Raw genomic sequence first — 27231 nt, forward strand, 5'->3', positions numbered from 1 at the left:
TTGAAAATGAAGCAGAAAGTTGGAATGTTTTTTTTTATTATTGTTAACAAATTAAATTTACAAAACAATGGCGTTTTGTAATGAACAGGCGCATACAATACTAAAACAAAATATGTATCAGAAAAGGCAGCTCTTGGCAATCATATAATGTCCAGTCTGAAAATAGAACACAAAATCATAAAGCAGAAAATAAAAACAGAGAAAGCAGGAAGTGGAAAGTGAAGCAGGAAGTAGAAACACAAATGAATCTGAGTGGCGAAAAAGACAGCGCCGGCTAGAGTTTGGGTGGAGTTGTTACAGGGACTGATGAGTGCACAAGAATGAATGGCTCACATCAGCGTAGGCTCCGTGCGTAGGTCGCCGCAGTACTCTAAACGAGCCTTTATTAAAGCAGTCAACATCAGACGCAGGTGGCCACTTGCGCTCGAGTCGTCTTCGTGAGCTCGGCCGGTGTTAAAATGGTGTTAACGGGCCGTAATCTGGCTGAGACAGAGAGGCACGGTTATCCGGTGGAGTCCATGGGGAGATCAGTTTGCTCTCGCTGCTGTTGTTGGTCGCTTGGCTTCTTAAAGAGGCTAGTTTAGCTAGCTTCTGTTGGTGCGCCGGAGACTGCGCTCGACCTTGGGGACGCTGTCATGGATTTGACCCGGTTGGCTGTGGATGCAGGTCAGCTCATCAACCGAGCTGTGCAGGTAAACAAACAAAACAAAAAATCGATATGCACTGTCACTGCCACCGTTAAATTAAGCAATAATACAGGTCAATGCATTTATTTGTTTGTGTTGTCTTAAGCTTAAATGTTGTTGTGACATTTCCCTCCAGTATACGGGGGAGACTCTTGGCCAGGCCGACAAGACTGAGCTGGACCCCGGGCTGGAGGAGCTCCTGGCCCGGGTAGACGCCACCAAGACATGGACGGACCAGATAATCTCCCAGACTGAGGTTTTACTGCAGCCAAGCCCTGGTAACACACTGTTCTTTATTTATTCTCATTCAGTGTGTCTTCATGTGTCATTTTTAAGTCAAACACAGCCACAATATAATAATATCAGTATGTTTTTATTTACAAATTCAGTGTACAGTACTTGGTTTGCATCCTTAACATACAGGAAAAGACTGCTTTAGGGTGGAATAAATAAAATATATTGCCCTGCAAGTACTTGTGTATGATGTGTAAAAAGATGCATCTGTTATTTAATAATTAATTAAAGTATTTACAGCAAAGCAAACCTTCTTTTATTTCCCTTCAATCAATACTATTGATTAAAAACTCCACAAAAATAACTCGAAATAAATGTTAAACACATGTATGAAGATATTTTTCTCCCGAGACATATTATCGTCATACACACTGAACTTGCATTTCACCAAACCAGAGCCTGTTATAAAGTCCGAGTTAACATCAAGTGCGCACCAGCAGTCCTGGTCTGTATAAAACCTCTGGGACCCATGTTTGTGCTTGTATCGCGCCTTGCATCTTCTCTGAACTCGTCTGTTTGCTCTGGCTGTAACCGCTCTGTTCATATGAACAATGATGGTTATTCCTTATCCCGCTCGAATCCAGTTACCTCGGCTAATGGCACTGCGAGTGGATGTGGTCGGCAGTCGATCAAATAAAGGAAGCAATCAGCTGCCGGGGTCATGAACATATTTTTAGATCATGTCTAGTTTTAACAATCTTTCAAGGGCTTTTAGTCTCAATGTGGAATCATTTTTGTGTATCGTACATCGACGAGCAATTTGAATTTATTCGGTGCTTGACCTAAGTACTAAATAATAAAATACTATGCAAGACATTAAGGAGCCTGTGCAGTGCCGTAGTGTTTTTTTGGCCAAGTGTCATCCCCTGAGCACGTTTAAACTAACAAAATAAATTTATATAGGAGCACGGTTAGAGGACCGGCTGTACGAGCAGCTAGAGTGGAGTGTCCCACCCCGGCCTCGTACCAACGAGTTACTGGGAGACCAAATGATCCAGGCCGGGCTGGAAATAGGCTCCAACAGCCCCTATGGTGAGTGTGCACTAATGTGGATTTTGTTGATTTTTTTCCATGAATATTTGCACAATTTTGACTTGCCGTCTTTTATTTGTACGTTTTGTTTTCAGGAACCGCACTTGTGAAGTGTGGAGAGGCTCAGAGGCAGCTAGGCGAGGCCGAGAGGAAGTTCGTCCAGAGCACTAACATTCATTATCTCACTCCTCTGCGGAGCTTCACCGAGGGGGAGTACAGAACCATGCAGGTAAAACACCCAGTCGTCTGCAGGACCGGGACATTAACCGCCTCCCTCGGGTGTGAGTTGTTTGTAACGTACTGTTAACGAGCCTGTTTGTCCGCAGAATGAGCGTAAGATGCTGGTGAATAAGCGTTTGGACTTGGACATAGCTAAAACCAGGCTGAGGAAAGCCCACGAGGCCGACAGAGAGGCCAGAGTGAGTAGCAATGCGTGTTCAGATCAAAAACAAAAATATGTAAAAATCTTCTCATTGCAACTTCCTGCTTTCTCTTTACATCAGAATCTGAACGCAAACCCTCTGGATGTAGACTACGTGTCTCACGTCTCCTACATGTTCAGCTTCCTGCGTGTTAAGTGGCTAAAGGTCAGCAACATGAACAGTGATGCTGAACACAGACGAACTTGTTGTTTGGGCCTAGAATAAGTAATTTCTCCCCCTCTGTCTCTTTCCTCCCAACAGGCATGGGCTCAGGAAATCTCTCAGGTAAACGCATGTTCATGTTCTGTATCTCCGGAAAACTGTAGGCAGTTAAAAAATAATTATGGGTCTGTTATTAGCGTACAAATGGTTTTTGATTACCGCTTTCTATTGTCCACTGAGACTTGAGCCCTCCAGGCGTTTTGTGTGGGATTTTGTTTCTGCTTATAGGACATTTTTAAGAAACAAAGCCATTACTGTTATTGTTGTGTGTGTGTTTGTGTTTGTGTAGGCAGAGATGGAGCTGAGGATTTGTCAGAGTCTTTTCGATCGGCAGTCAGAAATTACAAGAGAAGTTCTGCGAGGGATCAGCAACACTCACGTATGCACACACACACACGGTGAAAGATAGATTTATGTTTGCTTTGCAGTCTTGGGTATTTTTAAAGCTCAGCATGTTTGCTTTAGAGCCAGTTGTTCCATGCATCTTGTGTTATTTCTTTCTTTTTTTTTTTCGTCCCCAGGCCAACCACATGCGCAGTCTGACTGACTTCGTGGAGGCTCAGGCCTGTTATTTTGCTCAGTGCAACCAACATACTCAGGAGCTTCAGAAACAGCTGGCCAGGTCGGTATGGTCTCGTCCACACGTTTTATGGAGCTAATTTTTTCATGCCTGTCAGTGTAGCTAATTTATCTGAAATGATAAAACCGCAAGGCTACAAATAATCCTCTGTAGTGAACAGTGTATTTAAAACTTGGATGTTGTTACAGCTTCCTAGTCCATAGAAAGTTAGAAAGACTATCTGATAAATGCAATGTTGAAAAAATTGTCCACCAGGCCTGGTTTTAATGTGTTACTGTTGAAAATGTGCCTTTTTTTCAATAGGATACCTTTGACTGATCCTTCACTGAGTAATAGTGATGTTCGATACCACCAGTTTCCTTTCTGATCGGATACTGAGTAAAATTCAGGCTGATATCGGCGATACCGATTCGATACTGATACTTTGTGTAAATACACCCTAATGTGTCTGGTGAAAAAAGTAGTGTATTTCAGATCATAACTTCATAAAGAATACAAGACATCAGAGTAATTTGTTTATTTTAAACTTGGAAGGATACTGAGGTAGCAGCCTCATTTACTATATAGCTAATACAACAACAGAAAAACCAAAGAGAGGACACAATCATACACAATGTGAAAATGGTGTTTCAACCACTAAAAAAAAAGAATAAGTAAAATAATAACACAATTTTTCAATCAATAAATGGTTTTTGGGAACATTAGAGCATACAAACCTGGTATCGAAAGTATCGATATTTAGTATCGATCCGCACATCACTACTGAGTAAGGCTCATTGAGACCTGTCTTGTAAAACTGAAGGCCAAATGCTAATCCAAAATATACTCTACGTCGTACAACATGGGATCAGTGTCTTCATGCTTTTTATTTGAAGTCGTAACTCATTTGGTAAAAAGATGATGTATTTGTGGGAGAGACTCGGGACATCTGGCCTCGCAAACAAAACAAGACTATTGAGAATATTTTATGATTTTTACAGGAATGATTTAAATTTTTATGATTTTGTTTCCCCTCGCAGCATTCCAGCGGTCCTCTGCTCCAATAACTGGCAGTCGGCAATTAATAATGCTGTTAATCAACCGTCAACCAGCAGCCATGTCGCTAACGAGCCCGTCGAGTTAAATCAGGTCACTCCGATGCCCGTGGTCGTCCACCAGCTTCCAGACTTCGACCAAGACTCGTGGACTGTAAATCAGCCGCCAGGGACTAAAGGGAACACAACAGATTCCTCTTTAACTGCACTGCCAACCGAGCAGACAAATAACAACAATAATAACAACAGTCAGGGAGCCACCGACCGTTCGGAAATCCCCAGCCAGTCATCTGCCAATCAAGCGTCTGATCGTGTTTGTACATCAGACCTGATAGATGATATCCAAGCCCCCAGTGGAACAAGTGACACTGCTCCAGTAGCCAACGGTGCACGCAGTGTAACGACATCATCACCTCCCCTACATTCACAGCCAAATTCAACCTCAGCTGAGTCTCATCCCTCGGCTACACTACCTGTTGACACCGCGTCAGCCAACGGTGTCAATGCCGAGCTCCAAACCACGAATGAAACTAGCGAGCGGCCCGTGATTAACGGAGAAGATGTCCAGGATTCTCCATCGAGTGGTCAGGATGTGACTTCAGCTGACGTAGACGAGAGCTAACTGCCGTTTTGAACCCAAGAATGCGGGCTGTGTTAGAGAGCCATACACACGGCTTTAATTAATCCCATAGTGAAGATAATGTGAAGTGGTCGTAAAAGTGCTTATTTTTCTAAACATGATCTAGTGCCACAATGATTTTAGCCTTTAGTCATACTCATTCGTTATTCACGTAGTGGGGCAATGATGGCTGTTCATTACCAGTCCCCATTTGTGGCAGAAGATTTAACATTTGCATTGTGTGTAAACTTTCTGGCTTCAGGCCGGGGAGGTTGGCTGACTGTTTCTTTTCAGTCTGTGTCTCTGAAGCAATATCTTTTTTATTTCACACAGAGCTAATAATTGTGCCAAGTATGTGTGTATCTGTTGGTGTGAATACATGGATTTATGTGTCTCCGATAGGTCTTTACTTCCAACGGGGAATCGGTTAGGATCTCGTTTATAGCCAAATTTTGTGGGATCTGAAGAAGAAGCATGATGACATTAAAACATACGGAAGAGTATTAAGGCCATCCATGAGAAAGCAATCAGAGGAGTTTTGTTTTGTTTTTTCATCATGCACTTTGAGAAAAAAGTTGATATTTTTCTCAAAATATCGAGTGCATTTTCAAAATTTCAACTTTTTTAAAAGAATAATAAAATTTTTTCTTCTCATGGATGGCCCTAAAACTCTTCTGTAAAAAAATAAAATTAGCGGAGGTAGATTTTTTTTTCAACATGCACTTTGAGAAAACAAGACCAAATTTCGAGAAAAACGTCAAAATACAAACATTTTTAATTCTTAATATTAACTATTAATTAAGCCTTAATGTTCTTCCACAGAGTATCGGCAGTACCATACGCATGCCGTACTGCTGGTTTGAAGGTCAACGTTATTACAATGTATTTTGACTATTTTCTCGAAATTTCGTCTTTTTTTTCTCAAAAGTTTTACATTTTCTCTCGAAAGTACATGATAAAAAAAATCTACCTCCTCTTTTTTTTCTTATGGATCGCCATAATTCTCTTCCGTAAAAACAAAAAGCAAAATAGAGAAGAAGTTTGTTACATGTACAAAGAAGCAAATTTTCTGATTTCAGGTGAAGTAAATTGTTTTGTGTTAATGTGCGCAATCGAGAACCAAACCGGTTCTCTGTCTAGGTCTAAAAGCTCTATCCATGTCTGTCGGTGACCCTTGTGCACTCGTGTTTACAGTTCTGTGACACCTTTGAAAAGACGTGTATGTATATCTATGTATGTAAGTAAGTATACTTAAGTGACTTCAAGGTGAGATCATTTTCCATGTGAAACACATCGTCACAGCTGTTTACGTGTGTGTGTGTGTGTGTTGGGGAGCCCGTAGAGGTGACAGCGAGCCAAGTTGAACGGGACCTTTATGCTTCTTCATACGCACTCAGGGTGTTTCCTCAAATCACGTACTCATTTTTCACCCCCTTATAGCCCCCATTTAGTGAAATGGGTAGAAGTTTCCATGTCCAGATGTTGTTCATTTTCTTCACGTGGGCAGACCTGCTCTACTGTGATGTGTGTCCACTCTGGGGACGATGGATGTAAAACACATACACGTTAATGTAGTACTGGCCATACTGATGTAATCAGTCACCAGCTCAATGCTTTCATCGTAAAGATGTGTGTGTGTAATTGCTGCCAGTTTTAAAACTGCGCATACATTATACAGTCATGATTCACTCACGTGTTGTTGAGCTGATGTCAGCGCGAGGTTTTAGCTTTCGCTTGCTTCGTGTGAAGATGTGGAAATAAACATGCCAACAGTGATGTCACTACGAATCAAGCATGGATTCTATCTTTGTTCTCCAATTGAAGTGTTTCTGTCGCGTTCTTGTTAAAACTTCTCGCTGTCATTCTCTTATTTATTTTCCTGTATCAGCCAAACCTCCAGATTTTGTTTCACAGACAAAAATTATTTCCAGGTTGCGGTCTTGATCAGGGCTCCCAGGCCGAGTGATGTTTGACATCTCTAAAGTAAACATCATGAGCCTGCGGTTCGGCCCGACTTGCTTCACTAATATTAATTGCATTAATCACATAAAACAGTAATGAGGCCTGGTTGTGTATGACACAAACCGCTGCCTTCCAGCACAGACGCACACTCACACTGAAATACTAATCCAAAAACACTGGCAAAAGTGTGTTTCAGTTCTCAAGATTGGATTGATTAAGAGCAGATTATGTGGCATCGATCACACAGAGAGACCTGCAGGTTCAATAACACCACAAACACCTCAATATCAGCTCTGCATGTTTTTTGGAGGGGTGGGGGTGCAGCCACCGCTGAAAGACGAATTAAAGAGTGTTTGGTTCCTGCACTTTTTCCTATGACTCATCAAACCAGAATAGAAATAACTAAATCTGTCCCTAGTTGCTCACCAATGCTCTTCCTCTACACTGATACAAGTCCCTGTCACATTTCCAGAGTATTTTAATATTTCCGGTACGCACTCTGTCTGTCATCAGATATCACCGCCCTCTTGTCTTCACATGATTGATACAGGAAGGCATATGAGAACGTTATGGAAGCAGATACAGGAAATGGGATGTTTGATTTATTTTGGGTTTATTCCTTTACTCTAGTCAAGGGCCACAGATGGATGATGTTTTTTTTTTTGTATAATTGTCAACCTACTAAAATTATGACGTCACGTCATTGCTAATGTTATAGTCTGTTCACTATTATCAGTCTCGTATTAAAATACTAACATTTACTAATTAGAAGGCAAGTGTGGCTTCATGCAACTGGATAGTCAACAATCAATGAGAGCCATTTCCTTGTAAACAGATTGAACTTCACGGTGCTCAGATGTCCTACATGATCAAGTTGCTGTTACTCTTCTGTCAACCACTGTACAAAGCCCACAAGAAACAATGTGATTAGCCCGGTAGATCTTTGCAGCATAATCAGTTTACATATTCTTGAAAAAGAGCCTTTGCCAAGTCTAAGAAAACAAAATCAGTTAATTATATCTGTATTCAACACACTTTTGATTTGATTGACCTGACAAAACTAAATTGTGAAAGACAGAAGAATCCAGAGATACAGAAAACCTTCATCAAACCGTCATCTGCATAAAATATAATTTAAAAAAGAAAGTGGGCCAAACACAAAACTTTGTGGGACTCCAATAACGAAAGAATGCTAATTTGACATCATGTTATAGTCTGTTTGCTATTATCAGGCTTGTGTATTAAAATACTAACATGTCTTAATTAGTAAGGAGGTGTGACTTCCTACAATCAGTGAGAGCCATTTTATTGTAAACAGATTTAACTTCACGGTGCTCAGATGACCTATGTGACCAAGCTGCTGTTACTCTTCTGTCAACCACCGTACAAAGCCTGCAAAAAAACACTGTGATTAGCCCAGTAGATCTTTGCCAGCGCATAAACAAAATTCCTGATTAGGAGCCTTTGCCAAAATCTGTTTAATTATATTCTCAGTTCAACACACTTTTGATGTGAGAGAGCTGACAAGCAAAAATATGTCAGAATGATTCAGAGGTGGAGAAAACCTTGTCATCTACGTAAAACTTTTTTTTAAAAAAAAAGAAAGTGGGCCAAACACAGAACTTTGAGGTACCCCAATAATGAAAGAATGCTAATTTGCACTTTATGTCAACACAATCAATTCTCTACCTGGAAGTTAATAATAAAACTTAAACAATGCTGGATCAGATAACACAAAAACACATAAAGCAATATTCAGTCACGCTCACGATCCAACAAAATATCCGTTACCCCTGTAAAACTTTCATCTCGCTGAAATGTTTTAGTTCAGCATAATAATAGACTGATGCACTCATTTTAACATGATTTGTCATTATTATGAGGCTGTTCTATTCTTACAATGACTCTTTTGTTTCACAGTATGTTGTGTTTTACTAGTATCTCCATAGTTTCCCCTCCTCCTCCCCATCCTACATATTAGGCACAAAAGCGGATACACCCAAGAATACCACATAAACTGACTTGACTGACTTTTATTTATTTTTTGTTGTTTGTGTTACTCTGCGGTTTGTTCATCAGTGAGGTCCTGTCGCTGTTTTACATCTAGCTAATGTACGTTCTGCTGACAACTCCCATTGTCCATTTTCCGTGGTATCCCTGGGTTTGCTCGGATCTGTTTTTCTTGTAATTCCCTCTGGTCTGGGTAAAAGTAGAGCAAGGAATACGCTTTTTCAAATCCCCTCACTGTCAGCTGGGAGTGTTTTGCGTGACAGCTGAACTGTAGGTGTGGTGTGCAGGTGGGAGGCTGTAAACGGCGTCTGGTCATCTGATGGCCCAAAATAAGAGATGACATTTGGGAGTGCAAATGCCTCAGATGAGACCAGTAAGGATAAGACGAGATCAAAGATTCAAGCTCTAAGTGTGTCGCTTTTCCGATTGGATCCTAAACAATTGTGTTTTACACGGAGGAAAGGAAAAATCAGACGGTTTCTCCCTGACCTTCCACACCTTTCCCCTCAACAACAATCCACGTCTCTGTCCCTACCTTCCTGCAGGTCCTCTACTTTCCTGAGATAAATCTGCCAGCTTCACGCCAATTAGTCCCGCTGCTACAATTCTAGCCTGCCGGACGGAGACGATCAAACTGCAGCGACCAGGAGACATGCTGACAACTGCAGTTCATGCTCAGTCTGGAGGGCTGCAGGGAGAAAGGTCAGGGCTTTTCCTTTTACCTTGACATGTCCTACTTCTGCTGCTTAACCCCAACACCTGTTGACATTAACCCCTGTGTATAAGAATAAAGACAGTTGTTATTGCTAAGAATGAATTATCTTCGTACTCATGGATTGTACTTTAAACAATCATACATCGAAAGCTAATTTTAAATAAATTCTGAGAGATGAAAACATAGCTACTCGTTGCAAACTTAAAATATAATCCAGGGCAGTGTTGGAATATTTTAAGTTGAATGATGCATGGCCCAGGGAGTGACCCTGACGCATCAGTGAAATTTAAAGAGGCTGAGAAAAGTATAGAGAGTTTCCCATGAAAGCAACCAAAAATGGGCAGAAGAGAATTATGAAATGAAAATGTAGAGAAGCTCACTAAATAAAAATAATTAAAAAGCAACAAAGCAGAGACAGTCAATCTTTTTAAAATGTGTGCCTCCATTTACTTGATTTATTTTATACTATATTTGATGGTTGCTTTTTAATTATATCATTTTGTCATCAGGTCACATTGGCTTTATCGCAGCCAACAATTTACAGTTTTACTTTGTTGTTTAAGTCATAAAATACATCTTAAATTGGTGTATAAATTATACTTTATTTTCAAGTCACTAAAGCAGTTTTTCCTACCTTCTTCTTTGACTTTTTATACATTGTTTCAAATATCTTATTCATCAGTGTTTATAACATTTAGCATGAAACCCACTTTTCACCCAGAATGGATCCTGAACCAACAAGTATTTACTGTTGTATAGAAAGAACTATAGATTTTAGTATGGATTTGCAATTATGTGAAATGTCATTAAGTCTGCAAACTGACTCAATAATGGCACACAGTGTAGCAGGAAATGTATAAAAACATCATTCCACACAGCGTTCATTCGAGCAAAGTCCTTATAAGATGCTAAAACATTCATGGGGTCATCTTTATTTTCATCTTTTGCCTCATTACTTTTTCTCTCCCTGCATGCACCTCCTGTTCACCCCAGAACCTCCCTCTGCTCCCGTAACTCTCCTTCTCCTCTACCCATAATGATCGAATTTCCCCAGTCACTTTAGCAGTTTGACACATTACCTCCCTGGAAGCATTACTCACACAGCACCCCAAGCTCTGCCCTCGATCCTCCTCGACTCAACCTCCCCCCCTCCTTCTCCTTCCACTCTTGCTGAGTTTATAAGTCAGCACCCGCAACAGCTGGCTCAGTGAGTGGAGCTTTACATGAAGCGAGTAGGGGGGTTGTTGAGGTGGAGTGTGTATCAGCAAGTAAACATCTGATATTTCAAGAACTTAAACCCCAGAAATATCTCAGGGAACGCCGTCAAAGCTCCATCATGCGTGCGTTCGGGATCTGGCAGGTGCTGTGTTTACTTGGCATGTTGCGTTCATACTTGTGTGTGAACGACTATGACGGGAACTACGTAGATAACTACGACAACGAGATCTCCCAGGACAAGCAGGACGGTGAGTTTCTGTTTATTTGTCCCGTACCATGCCTCAGTTAGCCAACCCCGTTAAACAGTTTGTACAGTTCGATTAGATAATTTTTCAGAAGGGAAACAATGGTGTTCCACTATGTTCCATAATAATTACAACTTTACTGGGAGAAGTCTTGGCAAAGACGCAAAGCAGACCAACTACAGAACATTTAGAAAAAAAAAATATCACAAAAACCTCATCAGTTAAATAAGTAATAAATAAATTATCATGCAAAGGGTAAAATTGGGGAAATCTGCGTTAGTGAACGCAGCGACTGCCAAACGTGCATGTCCATTTTAAAGTGCTTTAAACTCGTAAACATACCAATGTTTGCAGCTGATTCCGGGCAGAGGGAACAGCTGACTTTTCCAATTCAGCGCAGACTTTAGGATGAATGTAGAAAGAAGTCACCTATAAGAAGGATGTAGATCTCTTGGTAAGGTGATAGTAGACCAAGCCTTGAAGCAAATATGAATGTACAAATGGTTAAAGCTGTGAGTGGACAAGGACAACAATCCAACCTAGGCACACAACCAGTAAGGGCTTAGAATAATTTGGTTTTAAAGTAGAATCAAGTTTCATCTATTCGCCTCCATTCACATGAGACAGTTCAGTACAGTACTGTACAGATGATGCCATCTTTAACCATTGATATAAAGTATGAAGGAAGGCTCTGCTGGGAAAACTGCCTGACCATCTCTGCTCTTTAAGTGAGTTAGATACCATGAAGTAAGTAATGGTTCTGCTTTGTACTTAAATGAAGATGGATGTGGAGGACAGGAAGCAAGGGAGCGACCACTGGGCTTTTATAAAAGAGTAAAACCGCTGAATCCTGTGACTGAACATAAATGTCTACATCGTTCTAGACGTTTTCAACAGACTTTCTGTTAAGCAGTCTTACCAATAGCTACCAGGAGTAAAGTGTACTTCACCCATCACCACCAGTAAATGTGTTTTTAAGTGACTCCCTCAATCTGAGTCTCCCCTTTATTTTACAGTATCCCCAAAGTTTACGCATATGCATTAATCCAGTGTAACCCCTCATGTTTTACTTGTGAAAAAACAAAATCTCTTAAATGTGTGATTGTTGAGTGTCTTGTATCAAGGTTTCTTATTCTCCTCTGTAAGATCAAGTACCAGTCGGAAATGGAGGCTCTAATGTGAACATACTTATATAAATCAATACGTTTTATTTCTTATATATGCCCTACAGGGCCGTACAATTGATGGTCCGTAAAACTGATGCACTTATTGTGGTTCCTGTCTACAGGGGAGCCTCCCTCCACACCATGCAATGCGGAATTGTCCCGCTGGGACAAGCTTTTCATCACGCTGGAAGACTCCCACATGAGGCAGAGCATGCTCCTGGAGTCTGCGGAGCGGTGCTGTGGAGGAATGACCTCTCTGAGGAGCCAGGTCGACCGGCTGGCCCAGGGGACATGCCAGCAGTGTGTCCCCAGCCTGGCGTCGGCGTGCGGGGCACAGTCGGAGCGGGCAAGTCTCAGGCTGCAGCAAGGCCTGGCCGAGCTCAGAGAGGAGGAGGAGGAGAGGGAGAGGAGACTAAACGCTACAGTTCGGTTGCTCCTGCTCAGTGGACGCGAGGAGAGTGCCCGACTGAACCGGCTAGAGGAAGCTGTGGCGTTGGGGCGAGCCGACGGCGGGATGGGGCGCCAGCCAACACTGAGTCCTGGAGGTCCGGGGACGGCATTTACATTAGGGACGGAGCCGTTCACATCTGGCCCGAAGGAGCAGGAAGTGCTTTCACCACTGGCCACAATGGAGCGATCTCTGGTTGCTATAGCAACAGAGCTGCAGAGGATCCACCTGCAGTTGAGCAAAGTGATAGAGGAAGCAGGGACGCTGAGGAAAGGCAGAGGAGACACATGAGGCGCCCAGAGGGAAACAAATAATAAAAAGATTTCCAGGGAACGCTCCGCTGAACATAATGATTTTGCACATATTCCATTTTTTTAACGTGTCATCTCGAAGAGCTTATTTTTGTCTTGTGACAGCCAATGTAAATGTATCACAAACGCCGTGGGTTTGCAATGATGAATAAAAAAAAAAATTACTCAAACAACCAAATCAGTCTCATGGAAAGGTTTCCTCCCTCAACCCACACAGCCCATTTTCAGCTGCTTATTTATACGTTCACGCTCGTACACTTTAATTTGTCTGAGGTGGACTTTATCCTCTCGTACACGTGCCAGGGCACAAAACATTGCCTCAGTGTTTGTGCAGTTGCGGAGATGTCGCGCAGCCGCAAAAAAAAAAACAAAAAATAAGGTGTGTCAGAGGCTCTGGGTCGTGTTTAACTCTGGGGCAGGCCCCTCCCGCTTGTTAGCCCGCTTTAAGAGCGTCTGAACGCAAAGGAGGCCGCCGCGGCTTACGATGCTCAGAGTGTTTATGATGCATGAAACCCTGCCAGGACCGTATTACACCGCCGCCTGCCCCACCTTAGGCCTCACACACACACACACACACATGCATGTTATGTTAAAAACCACAAAGAGCGGCTGGTGTTGTAGCTGGAGGTACTTTCCGCGCATTTTACGCTTTCTGTGTGGTGGTGTTTGGTCCCAGATGCCCCCCTTCATTCTTTACAACGCATTCATATTCAGTTTGGTGGAGTTTTATTTGACTGGAGGAGGAAATATGGCAAATAATAAAGCAGAAACCAGACAAACAACACAGAGAGGCCACTAAAACCAGCAACATTTGCACAAAAAAAAGTAAAGGTGAGTAAAATCCAAGTGAAAGACTTACATAGAAGCTTAATTTCAGTTCATTTTTAGGCAGTTTAGGCTGTAACAAAACGTCTGATTTTCTAAACTTGACGTAAGTTTTGTATGCAAGCTCAAGTAATGAACAAATGCCCCAAGACTGAGCAACTGGGAAAAATGTAGCATGAAAGGCCGTTTCAGCGTTATGTGAGTTTAATCGGGCCAGAGCTCTGACATCACAGAAACATTTGCTCTAATGAAACGCTTGCAACCGTGGCATAAATGTATACTTGTGCCATTCCCATGCGTGAGCGTGTGTGTTCATGTATTTCTTTATAAAGCTGCAGCTGGGTGGAAAACTTAAGCCAGAGACCTTTTTTTCTTAATATGGTGAAGGAGAAGTTGTGCCTCCAGATTTTATACTACACCTGTTGTGTCACGTCATCAACGCGGAGGCAGACCCTTGTTTTGTGTTAAAAGTGTCCATCTGTGCGCCATGTGTGGGATTTCAGTGAACGGAATTCTTCGTTGTGTGTTCATTCATTTTTCACAGTGAGACCACGGACACAAAAAGAAAAGAAGAAAGCAGGAGACTAATGATTAAGAAAAACAGAGAGAGCCCTGAAAGCTAGAGTCAGTGCTTCTGCAGCTGGCAGGTAGTTATTAGACGTGATGACGGTTTCCCACACATGAAACAGGTGTACAGAAACAGAAAAATAATCAGCTCCTATGTTCTTTTTTTTTTGGCTTTCTGAGATCCTTTCATCTCCATTTCGACATCTGCCATCGCTCTCCTTCCTCTCCTCCTCCTCCTTATCTGTATGCCAATCCCATCATCGTCTCTCGTTTGTCTTCTGATTGCGTCTAGCTCCTCTCCCTTGCCTCCCGTCTTCTCTGTTTTTCTCTCGCTCACCAGCAGCCAAATAGACGGCATCAATCTTTGCGCAGACCTCAGTTGGCTGCTAGGGGAGACGGACATTACATTTTTATGATATTCTGCCGATACCCAGACTCCCCCGCCCCCCCCAAACACACACACAGACTTAAATCACATGGAGTACATGGTGTTCATCAGAGATATTTTAATATCACATCACTTAGTCACTATGACAGACAACACGATATTGGCACTTTCCCAAAAGCAAAAAGGACGATACAAAATAGATAAACCTCCAGTAAACATTTAACTGTCTCTTATATACATTGGTGCTAATTTCATGAAGGAGGACGTGAGGAGGAGGAGAAAAAGACTGTGGCGGAGGAGAGACGTGTCTATTTGATGGGTGAGTCCAGGATCTCTTCGTACTCCTCCCTCTGACGCCGGCCGGAAACTCTCGAGGGGAGCAGCTTCATTGCGACCAGCCAACCGACGCTCAGCAAGACCATCATGTTCCCCACGACCTCGGGCGCCGTCGGAGCCAGCGGCAGCACGGCCACTTGCAGGAGCATGGCGACGGGCACCTCCAGGCTCTGAGAGGCCGAGACCAGAGCCGGGTGGAGTCGGGTGAGGGCGTGCGTCATCCCGAGGAAGGCTGCCACTGAGCAGGCGACCAGGGCCAGCACCACGCCCCAAGCTGGGACGCTCGTTGGCCAGGACCAGCCCTCCTGGAGCAAGACCAAAGAGGCTGGCGCGAGCAGGCAGCCCGTCCAGCTCACGGTGAACAAAGCGGTGCCGACTCCCACCCTCTCCTTCAGGGAACGGTACCCGACCAGTGCGAGGGCCATCCACAGACCTGCGAGCGCCGAAAGAGACCACCCAAACGCACCCCTCCAGAACACGACCGGGTCGGTCGGTGAATCTGAATTGCTCTCCTCTGCTGTGGGAAGTAACACAAGGCCCAAACCACAAAGCCCCGCAGCCAAGGTGATTCCGTCAGCCATGCCGAGCCTCTCCTCCAAGAGCAGGAAGGCGAGGGTCGCCGATAGCGCAGTGGTTGCCAAGCGCCAGGTTGTTGTGGCGTTTTCTGGAGACACGTAGGTCAGGGAGGAGTAGGCGCAACAAAGGGAGAGGGAGTAGGCGACGCCGTAACCGAGCAGACGGAGTCGATAGCCCTCCGTTCCGAAGGGGTTCTCCCCCCTGTGCAGCGGTACAGCCACGGACGCGAGCTGTACGATGGACCGGACCAGGAGCAAAAACAGGGGGCCGAGGCTGAAGCGTTCAGATGCCAGCCGGGTCAGAACAATCAGACAGCCATGTGCCAGCGCAGCGCCAAGCAGCCCCACCCAGGTGAGTCGAGACGCGGACACGGACGCCTCACCGAAACTGGCCAGCTGCTCCCCTACCCCTTTCCCAGAGCCTTTTGCCGCCTTAGCTCCCCCGTCGCTCCCTTCCCCTGCCCCTGAAGCTTGAGGTTTATGGGACGTGTCCTTGTCTTTGGAGCCGAACAGTGTCAGGGGCCACTTTTTGCCCTCCGTCAGCTGTTTCCTGTCTGACGTCTCCTCCAGGAACGAGCCAAAGTCCTCGAAAGACGGCGCGTCATCGTAGCCGTCGTCCCCAGGCTGGGGGAAGTGTGTGTGCACTCCAGGTTGGGGGCTGTAGGGAGTGTGCGTGGCATATTTGGCCGTGACAGTATGAGGGTGGATCTTAACTCTCTTCTTAGCGCCACCCAGAAGGTGAGTGGACTCCATTTTGAAACGTCAGAGGAAGTCTGTGAGAAAAAAAACGAAAATCTTTAAGCGCCACATAGCATCCATATTTTACACATACAAGCTGTCTGGTACGATCTCCTCTTTCTCTCTCACAACGCCCCTTGCTGGGATTCCGCTAGATATCTCATATATCTTTAATATCCGAGATAATAATAGCTGTGAGTCACATCGTCCCATGTGCTCTGCGCGTTTACCAGCAAATCTACGTGAGCTAAACCCATCTGACCAATCACCACTTCAACTGTTATCGCTGCACGATGAGTCTTCACATTAAGACCATATTAGCTGAATTATACAGATCCATGACAACTTTATTGCACCTTCCAGTCTTCTAATGCAACCTTCACGGGTGCTTGGAGATGGTTAGCAATAACGGTTACATAACCAAGTGCTTCCAGCTTCATTTGTCCCCGATCTTTCTCCCTTCCTTGTTTTTCTACAGCCCTCTCTCAGTCTAAATTTGTCAATTTGCAAAAAGGTATGAGAATCCATTTTCTCACTAAATCTACTTCCACCTCGGCAGCATTTTTTTTTAAACCCTTCTTTGATTTCTCCACCTCTCTTTAACTCCTCTCCTCAAGGTCCTGAACGTCCACCACGGATGACTAACTTCTAACTGATGTATGGCTCTCTGCGGCAGAACGATATGGCCGTGCCATGGTGAATGCACAACCCCACTGCTGCATTTCAGGATGTAAAACACCCCGCAGTCCACTGGTTTCTCAGGAAATGGGCACCATTTTCACAAGACATCATGTTTAGTCGTGGAATAACACTCACTTCATCCTGTTTTGCACACATGGAAAGACAGGGTACATATTTAGTTAATTATTGCTGTACCTGTTTCACTTAATGTCAGCCTGTTTAACAAAAGGGGATTTGCGAGCACTGTTTACACAGATGGTGGCAGCATCATGTTTCACAGGAGATGGTTGAAACGTGCAACTTCTACTAGACTCTCGCAGATTGCTGCAAGATTTGCAAGTATAGTCATTTTCTTTTTAACCTGTGACATATTGTCAGAATTAGTAAGGGGAAAAGTCTGTCACGTTGTAAACTACTAATCATGCATGCTGCAGGTGATCGGCTGCTGAGCTTCAATGAAGAAAATCCTTACCTAATCATATACTTCATTAAAAACACTTGAACAGGGCAAAACATACACAATATGGAGTAGCATGGCTAAAGCTCATTTTATATTGAAATATTGTGTAGTATAGGGTACTATAATGATATGTTAATGCTTGTTGATAGTGAAAATCAATGTCTTTCTGGACATCACTGGCAACGTTAGGCCTAATTATATATGATCACTTAAATATATAAATATATATAAATATATAAATCTGTCCATTTCCCTTCATGTATGGTACCGTGCGCCTATTCACTGTGTCCTTATCCAATTCATTCCACCTATTAATATTAAGTACTTAAGTGATATTTTTCAGGGCTTGAAATTGCAACCATTTCAAATAGTCGCATCTGTGCGACTATTTGAGAGCAAACAATTTTGTGCTCGCGTGCTACGTTCGCTCACATCCTGCGCATCTCCTGGGGGCCAAGCCTCCCCTATCCTTAAAACCTAGTCACGCCCCTGCTTCACATCGACGCTAATATGACAAAAATGACCACAGTTTTAACCACATGGCAAATTCTTTTCATATCGCACATGTTTAACCACTGCTAACACATCCAGGACAAATATGTAACATATCAGACTGTTTCATTTTAATTTTCTGTTCATTATAAAGCTGTGTATCTGAATGCAGCAGCAAAGAGCTGTTTCCTTCATCTTTCGCCCGTGCGGTTGTTCAGTAGTAGCACTGGGGATTTGTTCGATTGTGGTCGGCTACTATACGAGGCCTTGAGTGTGTCTCTGGAGAAACAGTATTCCCACACATCAGCTCTGTTATAAAAACAAGCCAGAGGCTGTGTTCACAGCCCGTCTCTTTGTAAAGACGGTTTTGAGATTTCATTGTCTGAACGTGATAAAACTGAATTCTGTATGATTTTATCACTTCACATTAGAAAAGAAAGAAAGAAAAACCAGAAGTGTGAAGTCACTCAGTTGACATTTGAGCAGATCTCCACGATTACTCCCACTGAAGGTTAGCAGAAACCTGATCAGCCACTCCGCGAAAGCACAAAGATATCAGGATGCTCCTGTCGGGCTCTTCTCAGTCAGTTAAATCTAGTCCGCTGGATGATGCTGCCTTCCTCTGCAATGCTGCTGCTGCTTCACAAAGCTTGTTCCTCACCTTACACAACACTAAAAGTGAGCCAATAAAAGACCTGCACGGTGTGATAAAAGCAGCAGATAGAGCCCGTCTGATACAACCTGCAGGGCATCTGCCACAATGGCTGTTTGATAACCATGCCATAAGGGCTTATGAGGTTCTAAAAGCAATAATATATCTGATGGACTATTAATAGTGCAATCCCTTTATAGATGACACTTCTCATTGTTAATAAAGAACAACCTGAAAATGTTATGCAGCCGCCTGAGTTTATGGTTAACGTATTGACCGATGGGAGTTAATAGAGATGAAATATGTGTTGCTACTTGCTGAAGGGTCATTGAATACGATCAGAAATACAAGTGTGTCTGTGTGTGTGTGGGGATCTGCTCACTTCAAGGTTGTCTGTCTGAACTGATGCGCCCTGGTGACGCCAGAGGTTTGGTCTCACACACGCACGCGCGCACACGCACACACATATACAGTGTGTTGTGTTGTCGCATTTTAATTCAGTTTAATCAATTGGTTTTACATGTCTAGAACTTGGTACTATCTATTGAGCACACAGGATGACGGTTCGATTCCGGCTCGGAACACACCGTGAGCTTTTTCTTTTTTTTTTCTTTTTTTCCCCTGCATGCACCGAACATCATGTGTGCGTGCTATATGTTATGACAGCTCGACCCGTGACCCATGACGGATTCTTGAATGGAGGTAAGCGCGCTCTCGCTCACACACTCCGTGCGTGCGCTCGCCGATTGGCACACGGTGGCTGAATCAATGAAGTGCTCAGACGGTTTACCAATTAGTGACCTGCTGTAATTGTTAGTACATAATGCGCTATAATCAATAAACAACCAGGGGTACTATTTGTAATCTCCCACCTATGTTAAAATAGTAAAAAAAAAAAAAAAAAAAAAAAACGCATTCTCTCACCTGCTTTCCCGTAAACCACCGGGTTGAACTACACCGTCGGTAAACCTCAGTCATCTACCGAGCATCTCCGACGCGCCATCACCTCCTCTTGTCCATTTGTTCTTGCTTATTCCACCCTCTCCTCTCTTCTCCTCCTCTTCCCCTTTCTCCTGCGGCAGTCTGGATTCTCTTCAAGGGCACCGGGGCGCGCCTCGGCCGGCACTCCTCCTGCAGGCACCTCACTTCACCTCAGTCTGCGGGAGGAGGACGCGCGTTTTACGGGAAACTGGTGACCGTCCATCACTCCCCTGAACACTGACGCAGATGCTCCTCCTCAGCTCGAGAGGAACAGGGGGGAAAGAGAGAGGGAGAAGACTAATCATAACGTCTGAGCATGCGTGACATGTGTGTATGCGAGAAAGAGACATCACCAAAAAAATCAATGTGCGGGCAATCATGTGTGGGCTATTTTTCTTCTTTACAAAAAAAAAAAAAAAAAAAAATACAATAAGCAGTAACCAAAAGGCCCTTTCACTATTCTCCTAAAATTATATTTTTGATTGTAGAAATTTGAGTCTGGCAGCAATTTGTTTGGGGCTGTTATTATTATAGATTAAGATTAAGATCCTAAATCACTCAACAATCATGAAATCCAAATGAAATGAATAAATCAAGACCTGGAGCTGTCATCAGCTCACATGAATGTTTTGTTTACTAATTCCAGTTAATGAGTTCTGATACCTTACTGTTTAAAATAATAATAACAATGCATATTTTGAATTTCTGGGAGAGCTGTATTCACTGAATCTATGGTAAGAGGTGGATTTGGGACTATGGGGCGTACCCCAAGGCACCTAATCTGTAACCCCTACATTTACCAATATTTCTACTTCAAAAGTGGTCAAATTGTCTAAGCTTTAGGATACTTTGACATACAAACACACTGGATATTTAGTATATATTTGTGTCCTCACAACAAACTACAGCCAGATTTAACAAATCCAACTACTGGGCCTTTTCTGTGCAGCGTGCCCGCGTGGGTTTATTTTCTCGTAGTGCTCGGTCTTCCTCCCACGGCCGGTGCTTGTTGGTTTAATTGTTGATTCTAAATTTGCCGTAGGCATGCGTGCAAGTGTGAGACTGGTATTTTTGTGTGCTCACAGTTTGGGTTTGCTTTGCATTGTGTTTTCTGTTTCATCGTAGCTTTGCATGAAGGATTTTGTTTTCTAGGTTTGGCGTGGATGCACTTCTTGTCTGCACAGACCTCTGGCTCCATCCAGCAACTTTCACATGAGGTGGGCCAAGTTACATCAGTGTCAGCCCCTAATCCCCTTCTGGCTGAGAGCAGTTCCCTGCAACCAGGATCCGAGATGTTGAAAAGCACTCACAAGAAAGGTGAGGCTTTTATAGGAGAATATTAATGGACTTTCAAAGGATATGTCAGCTTCTATAGACGTCTGGCACATATGGTTTAAATTTCGATGAGAAAAGTGTAAATAAAGAGGAGGTACATTCTGGGGGAGCTCAGAGCACCTTCTCCCTCCGTCTTTGACTCGCAGACATCCCTACGGTCTTGCACACTTTCATCTTTCTGCAACCTGACAGTAATTGCCCTGACATTTCGCAGCCATAACACTTGTGCTCTTCGTTCCATTTCCAGCTATATTAACCTTTGCCGAATGGAGCTGAGTCGGCTGTTGTTACGTCGCTGCTCCTCTCTGTTGGGAAAGCAGACTGACTCCTCTGTTAGGACTCTCGGAGATGCACAGCTGTCGACATCCAACTATAATACAGCACACGTACCCATAAAGTTATGACGAGGAGCAAAATACATCATGTCCACGTTCACTAACTGAACCAGATATGTGGATAATGGATGGCTAAATATATCAACCAGTGGATCTGGCTTCTATGCAACGTGGTTTTCTGCTTCCTTGCCAACCATTGCAAATGCACCTGGTAAATTTAGTTATTCCTTTGTGAAGGGGGTAAAGGTATATATAGCATCACTGTCAACAAGCCTCTTTGGTAATTTGTACTCTGCAGTTTTCCCACGTGGGCCGCTCCTGTTGCAAAGTCAAGGGTTCACAAGGGGGTCAGGAGATAAAGGTGAATGATAACCTTGCGCTAAAATGCAATTTTCTCCTCAAAGAGAACTGAAAATCGAAATAAAAACAATACAAAAAAAACATATAAACTCTGACGTTAAATAAATGCTCCCACCCACGAATAGCTCATTATCAGACTTGTGTTTTTCTACTCACAAGAGCATTCGAAGTCTTAGTTCAGAGAGGAAGAGATTATTAGTGTTCATGTTCAGAGGTGCTGGCCAGCAGACAGAACCTGGTTAAAGAACGTGAATGGATCTTGGGAGATCAGGGACTCTGAGCTTCCTTCCCTGCTTCCCTCCTTCCTTATTCCCTTCCCTCTCACCCATGCATCTGGTTTGGGCCTCACGTTTCTCTCTAGGATGAGGAGCAATATCTAGCGTTTCCATGGTTACACAGAATAAGCCTACATCTGGCACCAGCTATTTGGGGCACAGTTGAAATCCCCCCTCGATCGCTCTGCAGGTTTTAGGGACAGGTTCCTCGCATCTGGACTTAAAGCCTCAGAGGACGACCCGCTGCCACGAGGATGTGCTATTTAAACAGGGCAGAGATGCACTGACAGCAGGGAGGAAGCGGCGGAGGGAAAGAGGGAGATGATGGAAGGCTTGCATGCGAGTCTCTCTTAACTCCCCAACTCTGGTCGAGAAGATATTAATTATAGAGTAAGGTGAAGGAGAAGCAGCTCAACGGAAAGGCTGATTCAGCCTCACATGCGCCTCCAACACCTATTCTCTAAGTCTCTGCACAAAAACACGCATTAACGCACGTGGGATGTGTCTGCCGGCTTCCCACTTTGACTCTCAGTCATTCATACGTTCGTGGACTTTAAATGAACAGCTGAATCCACAGCAATCGATGCTCTTCTGTCCTCAGCGGATTATGGGTGTGTTTTGGGCGTCGGCTGTTTATGAATCGTGATCCGGATGCTGTTATTCAAAGGCTCGGTCGTCTGAGCGCTTGTTCTCATTACAGTCAGGAGCTGATGAGGGCAGAAATAAGTGAACTGCGACGTCAGACAGGACACATTCATCACGGGGCCCTCCGCTGCAGAGAGGAGAAATGGGACGGGTGGAGAAAAGTGGTGGGGGAAGAAACTCCCTCCTGCTGAGATTTAGATTGGAATAAGAATAACAGGGAGGAAACCTTTGCTGTGTCCACTACCATCTGCCTGTGCGCTCCGGTGAGGGAGGCATGATAACAGCCTGGTTCGCAAGTGAGGTTGTGACAGGCTGTCACGGCTTTCTTTTTGCCTCCACCAACAAATATCTGCCTCTCATGCATTTTGCATCAGCACCGATGTGGAAGGAAGAGAGAGACAGAGGAGGACAAGAAAAGGTGGAGACGGGGAGACGTGTGGAGAGAGTCAGAAGAGAAAGAGGTTGTGAGTTTAAAGAAAAACAGCCTCAAGAGTGAAAACGCTACAAGCAAGGTCAGGGGAAAATAAAAATAGGACTCTATCAGTCAACGGCCTAAGAAAAAAAATGGGCCTCAGTTGCATAACTCTCAGCATAGTCGATGAGTTTATTCCAGCCTCTATAAAGAGAAAATTGTTGAAATGAGTCCTTGCATCATCAAAGAAGCCCCGAAGCCTCCCCCACTTCCCCCACCTCCCCCATAGACCCGCGTTTCCCCAACAGATTCAGATGTTTGTCGCCACTTTTGACGGCCGCAGCAGTGAGGCCTAAAAGGGCTCTCTCTGCCGACGCTGCACCAGTCAGCCTCTGTTTCCATGGTTACGGCCCCGGAAAAAAAAAAAAAGAAAAAAAAGTTTTTAGATTATGGTAGATGATGTGATGGAGTGTGTTATGCGCACGGTGTGCATCCCAGCGGAGCCGTGTGTTTGCCTTTCTCCCGGTTTCCCGTAGCCTGCGCGGACAGAACGCGAGGCGCAGTCTCAGTGCTTTCAGACGTTAAACAGATTTTAAAGGGAAGCGTCTGGAGAACAATTCTTAGAGGGACGAGACTGCTAGTGCAGAGGAAGAATAAAGGGCTTTGAAATTCAAAAGATCCAGCACAAAACCTTGCAATATATCGCAACACCGTGCGCAGACGGCCGCCTCTTGTCTCGCGGCGTCTGAACGTGGGACAAATGGGATAATCCTCCAGACGGTATCTCATATATTTTGGCATGTTGTGTGTGTTCGTGGGCTTGTTTTGAAGCTTGAATGCACTGGCACGGATATGCAGTCAGCATTTTAATATTTAGTACTTTGGTGATCTACCAGTTCAGAGATGTGTGTTCATTCACACCAGTGTAGAATTACTAGATGTAGAGCGTGTGGTATATAAGAACTGAACATACTGTGAATCCACTGAGGGGGAGCCTTGGAAAATTAGGTCGCCTGACAACGTGCACGTTAAATGTGACATTTTTTCTTTTTGTAGCACGTGTATTTAAATGCACTACAGCATGGATCTTCAACAAGGGGAAGGGAGTCGTGGAGGCACTGCAAGGGGGTCGCAAAATCTTTGGTTGATTAGACATTCTTTATATCCTTGGCTTGCAAAATGTTGCACCACAGTGTCATTATCTGGAGCTGTTTGTATATATGAATATGACTCGAATAACTAATTATCTTTCCTGCATTTCAAAAATAATTAACATCTCGCTCGGATGTAACGCATTCTTTTCACGTTTGCCCAAATGAAAACTGTTATTTTCTCTGCAGAGGGATGTCTCCTTGACAGAAACTCCTTTCCCGAGAGGAGGCTTCTTCTGACCGTTTTCCAGTCTTAATGAGTCACGGGAGCAGACAGCGGCAACGAGATGGCACAATATATTTATAATAGCCGCTTTGTTTGTTTTGTGTTCGCAGCAGCGGGAGCCGACTTCCCTGTAAAATTGAGGACAAAACAAATATATTGGATCTCAATACATCAGTAAATGGTAATTATTCTGCTGGTTAGGATCCCGAGGGGGAAACATGGAGATCTGGTGTCTGTCAATTAGTGTGAGACTTTCCCTGAAGTGGCCTATAGCGAGGCACCGAACGATATGGATCCAGAGTGTGCATGCCTGAGTGCGTGTGTGGTTTTTGTTTTAATTAAACTGTAGGGTACAATTTTACATGGAACACTAACGTCTTGTCACCAGGCCCCACATTGACAAAGGTTACAGTTAAGTTAGGGTAAGGAGCTAGTGAATGCATTACGTCAGTGAAAGGTTGACACACAGATAGAAAGACAAGTTTATGTGTATGTGTTGTAAGTTTTTTAGTGTATGTGTTGTGTGTGTCTAGAATTGGGCAATAACTGGAGATGATTTGATTTGCTCTTTATATTTTTGCTTGGGGAATGCCTAATTATGCCAAACCTTCAAGTAATGATGTTTATTACCTTTTATATTTGTGTGTCTCTGTGTGTGGTGCGTACGTTCGTGAAAATAAGCCCAGAGGGGAGTGTCTGGCTGCAGCTTTTACTGGCAAGACGTGCTGTTGCTATGGCAAACAACAATGCGTCTGTCCACAGGAAACACCGCCCAATTCATTTGTGCGCGGTGCATCTGGTTCAAAGATGAAGGAAAGGTGGGCACGGCACTTTTTTTTTTTTTATCAGCTTTTCTTTTTGTTTTACATTGTCTCTATATATAGCTCTGACTCTCACACAAACAGATGGACGGCCACAAGTACCCTACGTGTGTGATGCGTGCGTTTGATATCCACTTAATGACTCCGAAGTGCTACTAATATGATTGACCAAAGGCACTGCTTCTCCTTCTCCGTCTCCCTCTCGCGCTCGTCCCGGTATCAGGCCGTGCTGAAGACGGAGTGAGTAATGCGAGTCCATCCAGGCTCTGTAATTAGATTTGTGCACGTCCAGTTTCAGAACAAAGACCTGGTGTGGGAGTCTAGCAACGTGCACATACTAAGCCGTTCTATTTTCTTCTCTCTTTTTTTTTTTTTTTTTAAATCTCTTCCTCTGCCTCTACGGTGGGAGGTAGAGAGGGCATCAAACAAACTGTGGGTCAAAGGTCACATACACACTGATCCACATAAAGCATGAGTGGATTTTTCTTCTTGTTTTCGTCGCAGATCGGCAACTTTCATTATACAGAGCTTCTTCCACCATTGGTTGATCAGAGCTGCAAGAGTTCATTCATTTGCAATCACAAGATCATGAATATATTATTAATAACTGATCACTCGTACTAGAAAAAAGTACTTTAAACTATTTTTGCATAAACTATGTGCTAAATGTACCTATTAAATGTAATCACTATTTAATGTGCAATTCTACATTCTACTGAATAATGTAAACAACAGAAAACATTCTTTTTAAATGACTTTCAACCAAGTCGTCCACAAGGCACCGCAACAGTCTTTGGCTGCATTATACACACTCACTGGACAGTTCATTAAGTACACTATTAAAAATGAATGTGGTCTAATATATTATACATTTCACGGTGTAGTTACACACTTTAAGTCAGCTTTAATCTATGGAGACGTTCGCTACTTCGAAATAAATTTGACGTTGTGGATTAATTCTTGACGCGCACTCATTTGCCAGTTCATTAGGTACACTACTGAAAACAAATGCATTCTCCCGCACTCATTTCCCCTACACGACTGCTATATGGTTCAGTTTATGCGGAAATAGAGTGGAAAGGGAGGTAATTCAGCTTTATTTTGAAGGATGTCATTTGTGCTGCTGTTAAGGTGGATTGAAGTAAAGACAAAAGGTGTTTCTGTTATTTAGCCCGCCGACTAAAATGGGATTGTCAAAATAATAGAAATGTGTGTCGGTACGTCGCAATTCAATACGAGTACAAAATGCAAAATGCAGAAAATGAATCCACAGTTGAAACGACAGCTCTCGGTCGTTTGAAAATGCCATGACAATAGGATTTGGTGCATATTAGAATGCATTTGTTTCCGTGTGTACCTAATGAACTGGCAACTGAGGGTGTGTTTTAACTGTACAATGGAATAAAATATATTGTGAAGAATCCTGACTCATAACTGCAGAAGTTTATAAATCCTATACTATTCATTTATTAAACCTGTGACGATTAAACTGTCATATTATAATGAATCTGCTTTCACCAGTGTATCTAAAAGACTGACACATGCCTCTATGTTCTAATTGTGGATAGATATTTTGTGAGGGATTTTGTTTTAAGTATTTTTAATAAATTCTATGCTTTTCCAAAGGGTGCATGTATGTGTGACCTTTAACCCTTTAAAGTACACTCACTGAAATACTTGGAAATCCAAAATGTTCACCTTAGACAGTTTTGTACTTTTGTGATGTTCTTCAAAATGTTTCATTTTCATGTAGAAAATCAAGGTCAGTGAAGTTACCATATACGGTTCTTTGTCCTTAAGTGGTAAACGAATGTAAACGGGCCACTTCGTCGTGGTACCTAATGAAGCGTTCGTGCAGAGGTGGACCTTGAAGACCACATTTGACCCTGAGAATGTTTCTTTCATCTTGATCTCTGATTGGACATTGCCACAGTGAAGGTGTGCTGTAATCTAAAGGAGGTCCAATGAGTGTGTGACTTTTGTTTTTGTCCAACCAGTATATATATTTAGTG

General features: G+C 43.4%; 3 protein-coding genes across 3 annotated transcripts; 2 read left to right on the forward strand and 1 right to left on the reverse strand.

Moving 5' to 3' along the window:
• The first annotated feature begins 90 nt into the window (after window positions 1-90).
• On the forward strand, window positions 91-6677 carry LOC125023715 (endophilin-B1-like). The gene is made up of 10 exons (XM_047611181.1): window positions 91-692; window positions 823-964; window positions 1884-2012; window positions 2108-2241; window positions 2339-2431; window positions 2516-2599; window positions 2696-2719; window positions 2946-3035; window positions 3178-3278; window positions 4256-6677. The coding sequence occupies exons 1-10, from the start codon at window positions 636-638 to the stop codon at window positions 4890-4892; spliced, it is 1491 nt and encodes a 496-aa protein (XP_047467137.1). The 5' UTR covers window positions 91-635; the 3' UTR covers window positions 4893-6677.
• Window positions 6678-10170: 3493 nt separating this feature from the next.
• On the forward strand, window positions 10171-13134 carry LOC125023910 (pentraxin-related protein PTX3-like). The gene is made up of 2 exons (XM_047611478.1): window positions 10171-11042; window positions 12328-13134. The coding sequence occupies exons 1-2, from the start codon at window positions 10913-10915 to the stop codon at window positions 12942-12944; spliced, it is 747 nt and encodes a 248-aa protein (XP_047467434.1). The 5' UTR covers window positions 10171-10912; the 3' UTR covers window positions 12945-13134.
• A 1708-nt stretch (window positions 13135-14842) lies between these two features.
• Window positions 14843-19933, reverse strand: slc35g2a (solute carrier family 35 member G2a). Its single transcript, XM_047611954.1, has 2 exons — window positions 19603-19933; window positions 14843-16428 (listed from the first exon to the last, which is right to left on the reverse strand). Exon 2 carries the CDS (start codon window positions 16406-16408, stop codon window positions 15053-15055), a length of 1356 nt encoding a protein of 451 aa, XP_047467910.1. The 5' UTR covers window positions 16409-16428; window positions 19603-19933; the 3' UTR covers window positions 14843-15052.
• Between the last annotated feature and the right edge of the window lie 7298 nt (window positions 19934-27231).

This window comes from Mugil cephalus, chromosome 17, assembly GCF_022458985.1.
Source record: "Mugil cephalus isolate CIBA_MC_2020 chromosome 17, CIBA_Mcephalus_1.1, whole genome shotgun sequence".
Lineage (NCBI taxonomy): Eukaryota > Metazoa > Chordata > Actinopteri > Mugiliformes > Mugilidae > Mugil > Mugil cephalus.

What these genes read in the sequence shown, in the direction of transcription:
- LOC125023715 (XM_047611181.1), top strand. Translation starts at nt 636, where the DNA reads ATGGATTTGACCCGGTTGGCTGTGGATGCAGGTCAGCTCATCAACCGA. An exon ending in TCATCAACCGAGCTGTGCAG is followed by an intron (nt 693 to 822) that starts GTAAACAAACAA and finishes ATTTCCCTCCAG; the next exon opens with TATACGGGGGAGACTCTTGG. An exon ending in AGGCCGACAGAGAGGCCAGA is followed by an intron (nt 2,432 to 2,515) that starts GTGAGTAGCAAT and finishes TCTTTACATCAG; the next exon opens with AATCTGAACGCAAACCCTCT.
- LOC125023910 (XM_047611478.1), top strand. Translation starts at nt 10,913, where the DNA reads ATGCGTGCGTTCGGGATCTGGCAGGTGCTGTGTTTACTTGGCATGTTG. An exon ending in CTCCCAGGACAAGCAGGACG is followed by an intron (nt 11,043 to 12,327) that starts GTGAGTTTCTGT and finishes TCCTGTCTACAG; the next exon opens with GGGAGCCTCCCTCCACACCA.
- slc35g2a (XM_047611954.1), bottom strand. Translation starts at nt 16,408, where the DNA reads ATGGAGTCCACTCACCTTCTGGGTGGCGCTAAGAAGAGAGTTAAGATC.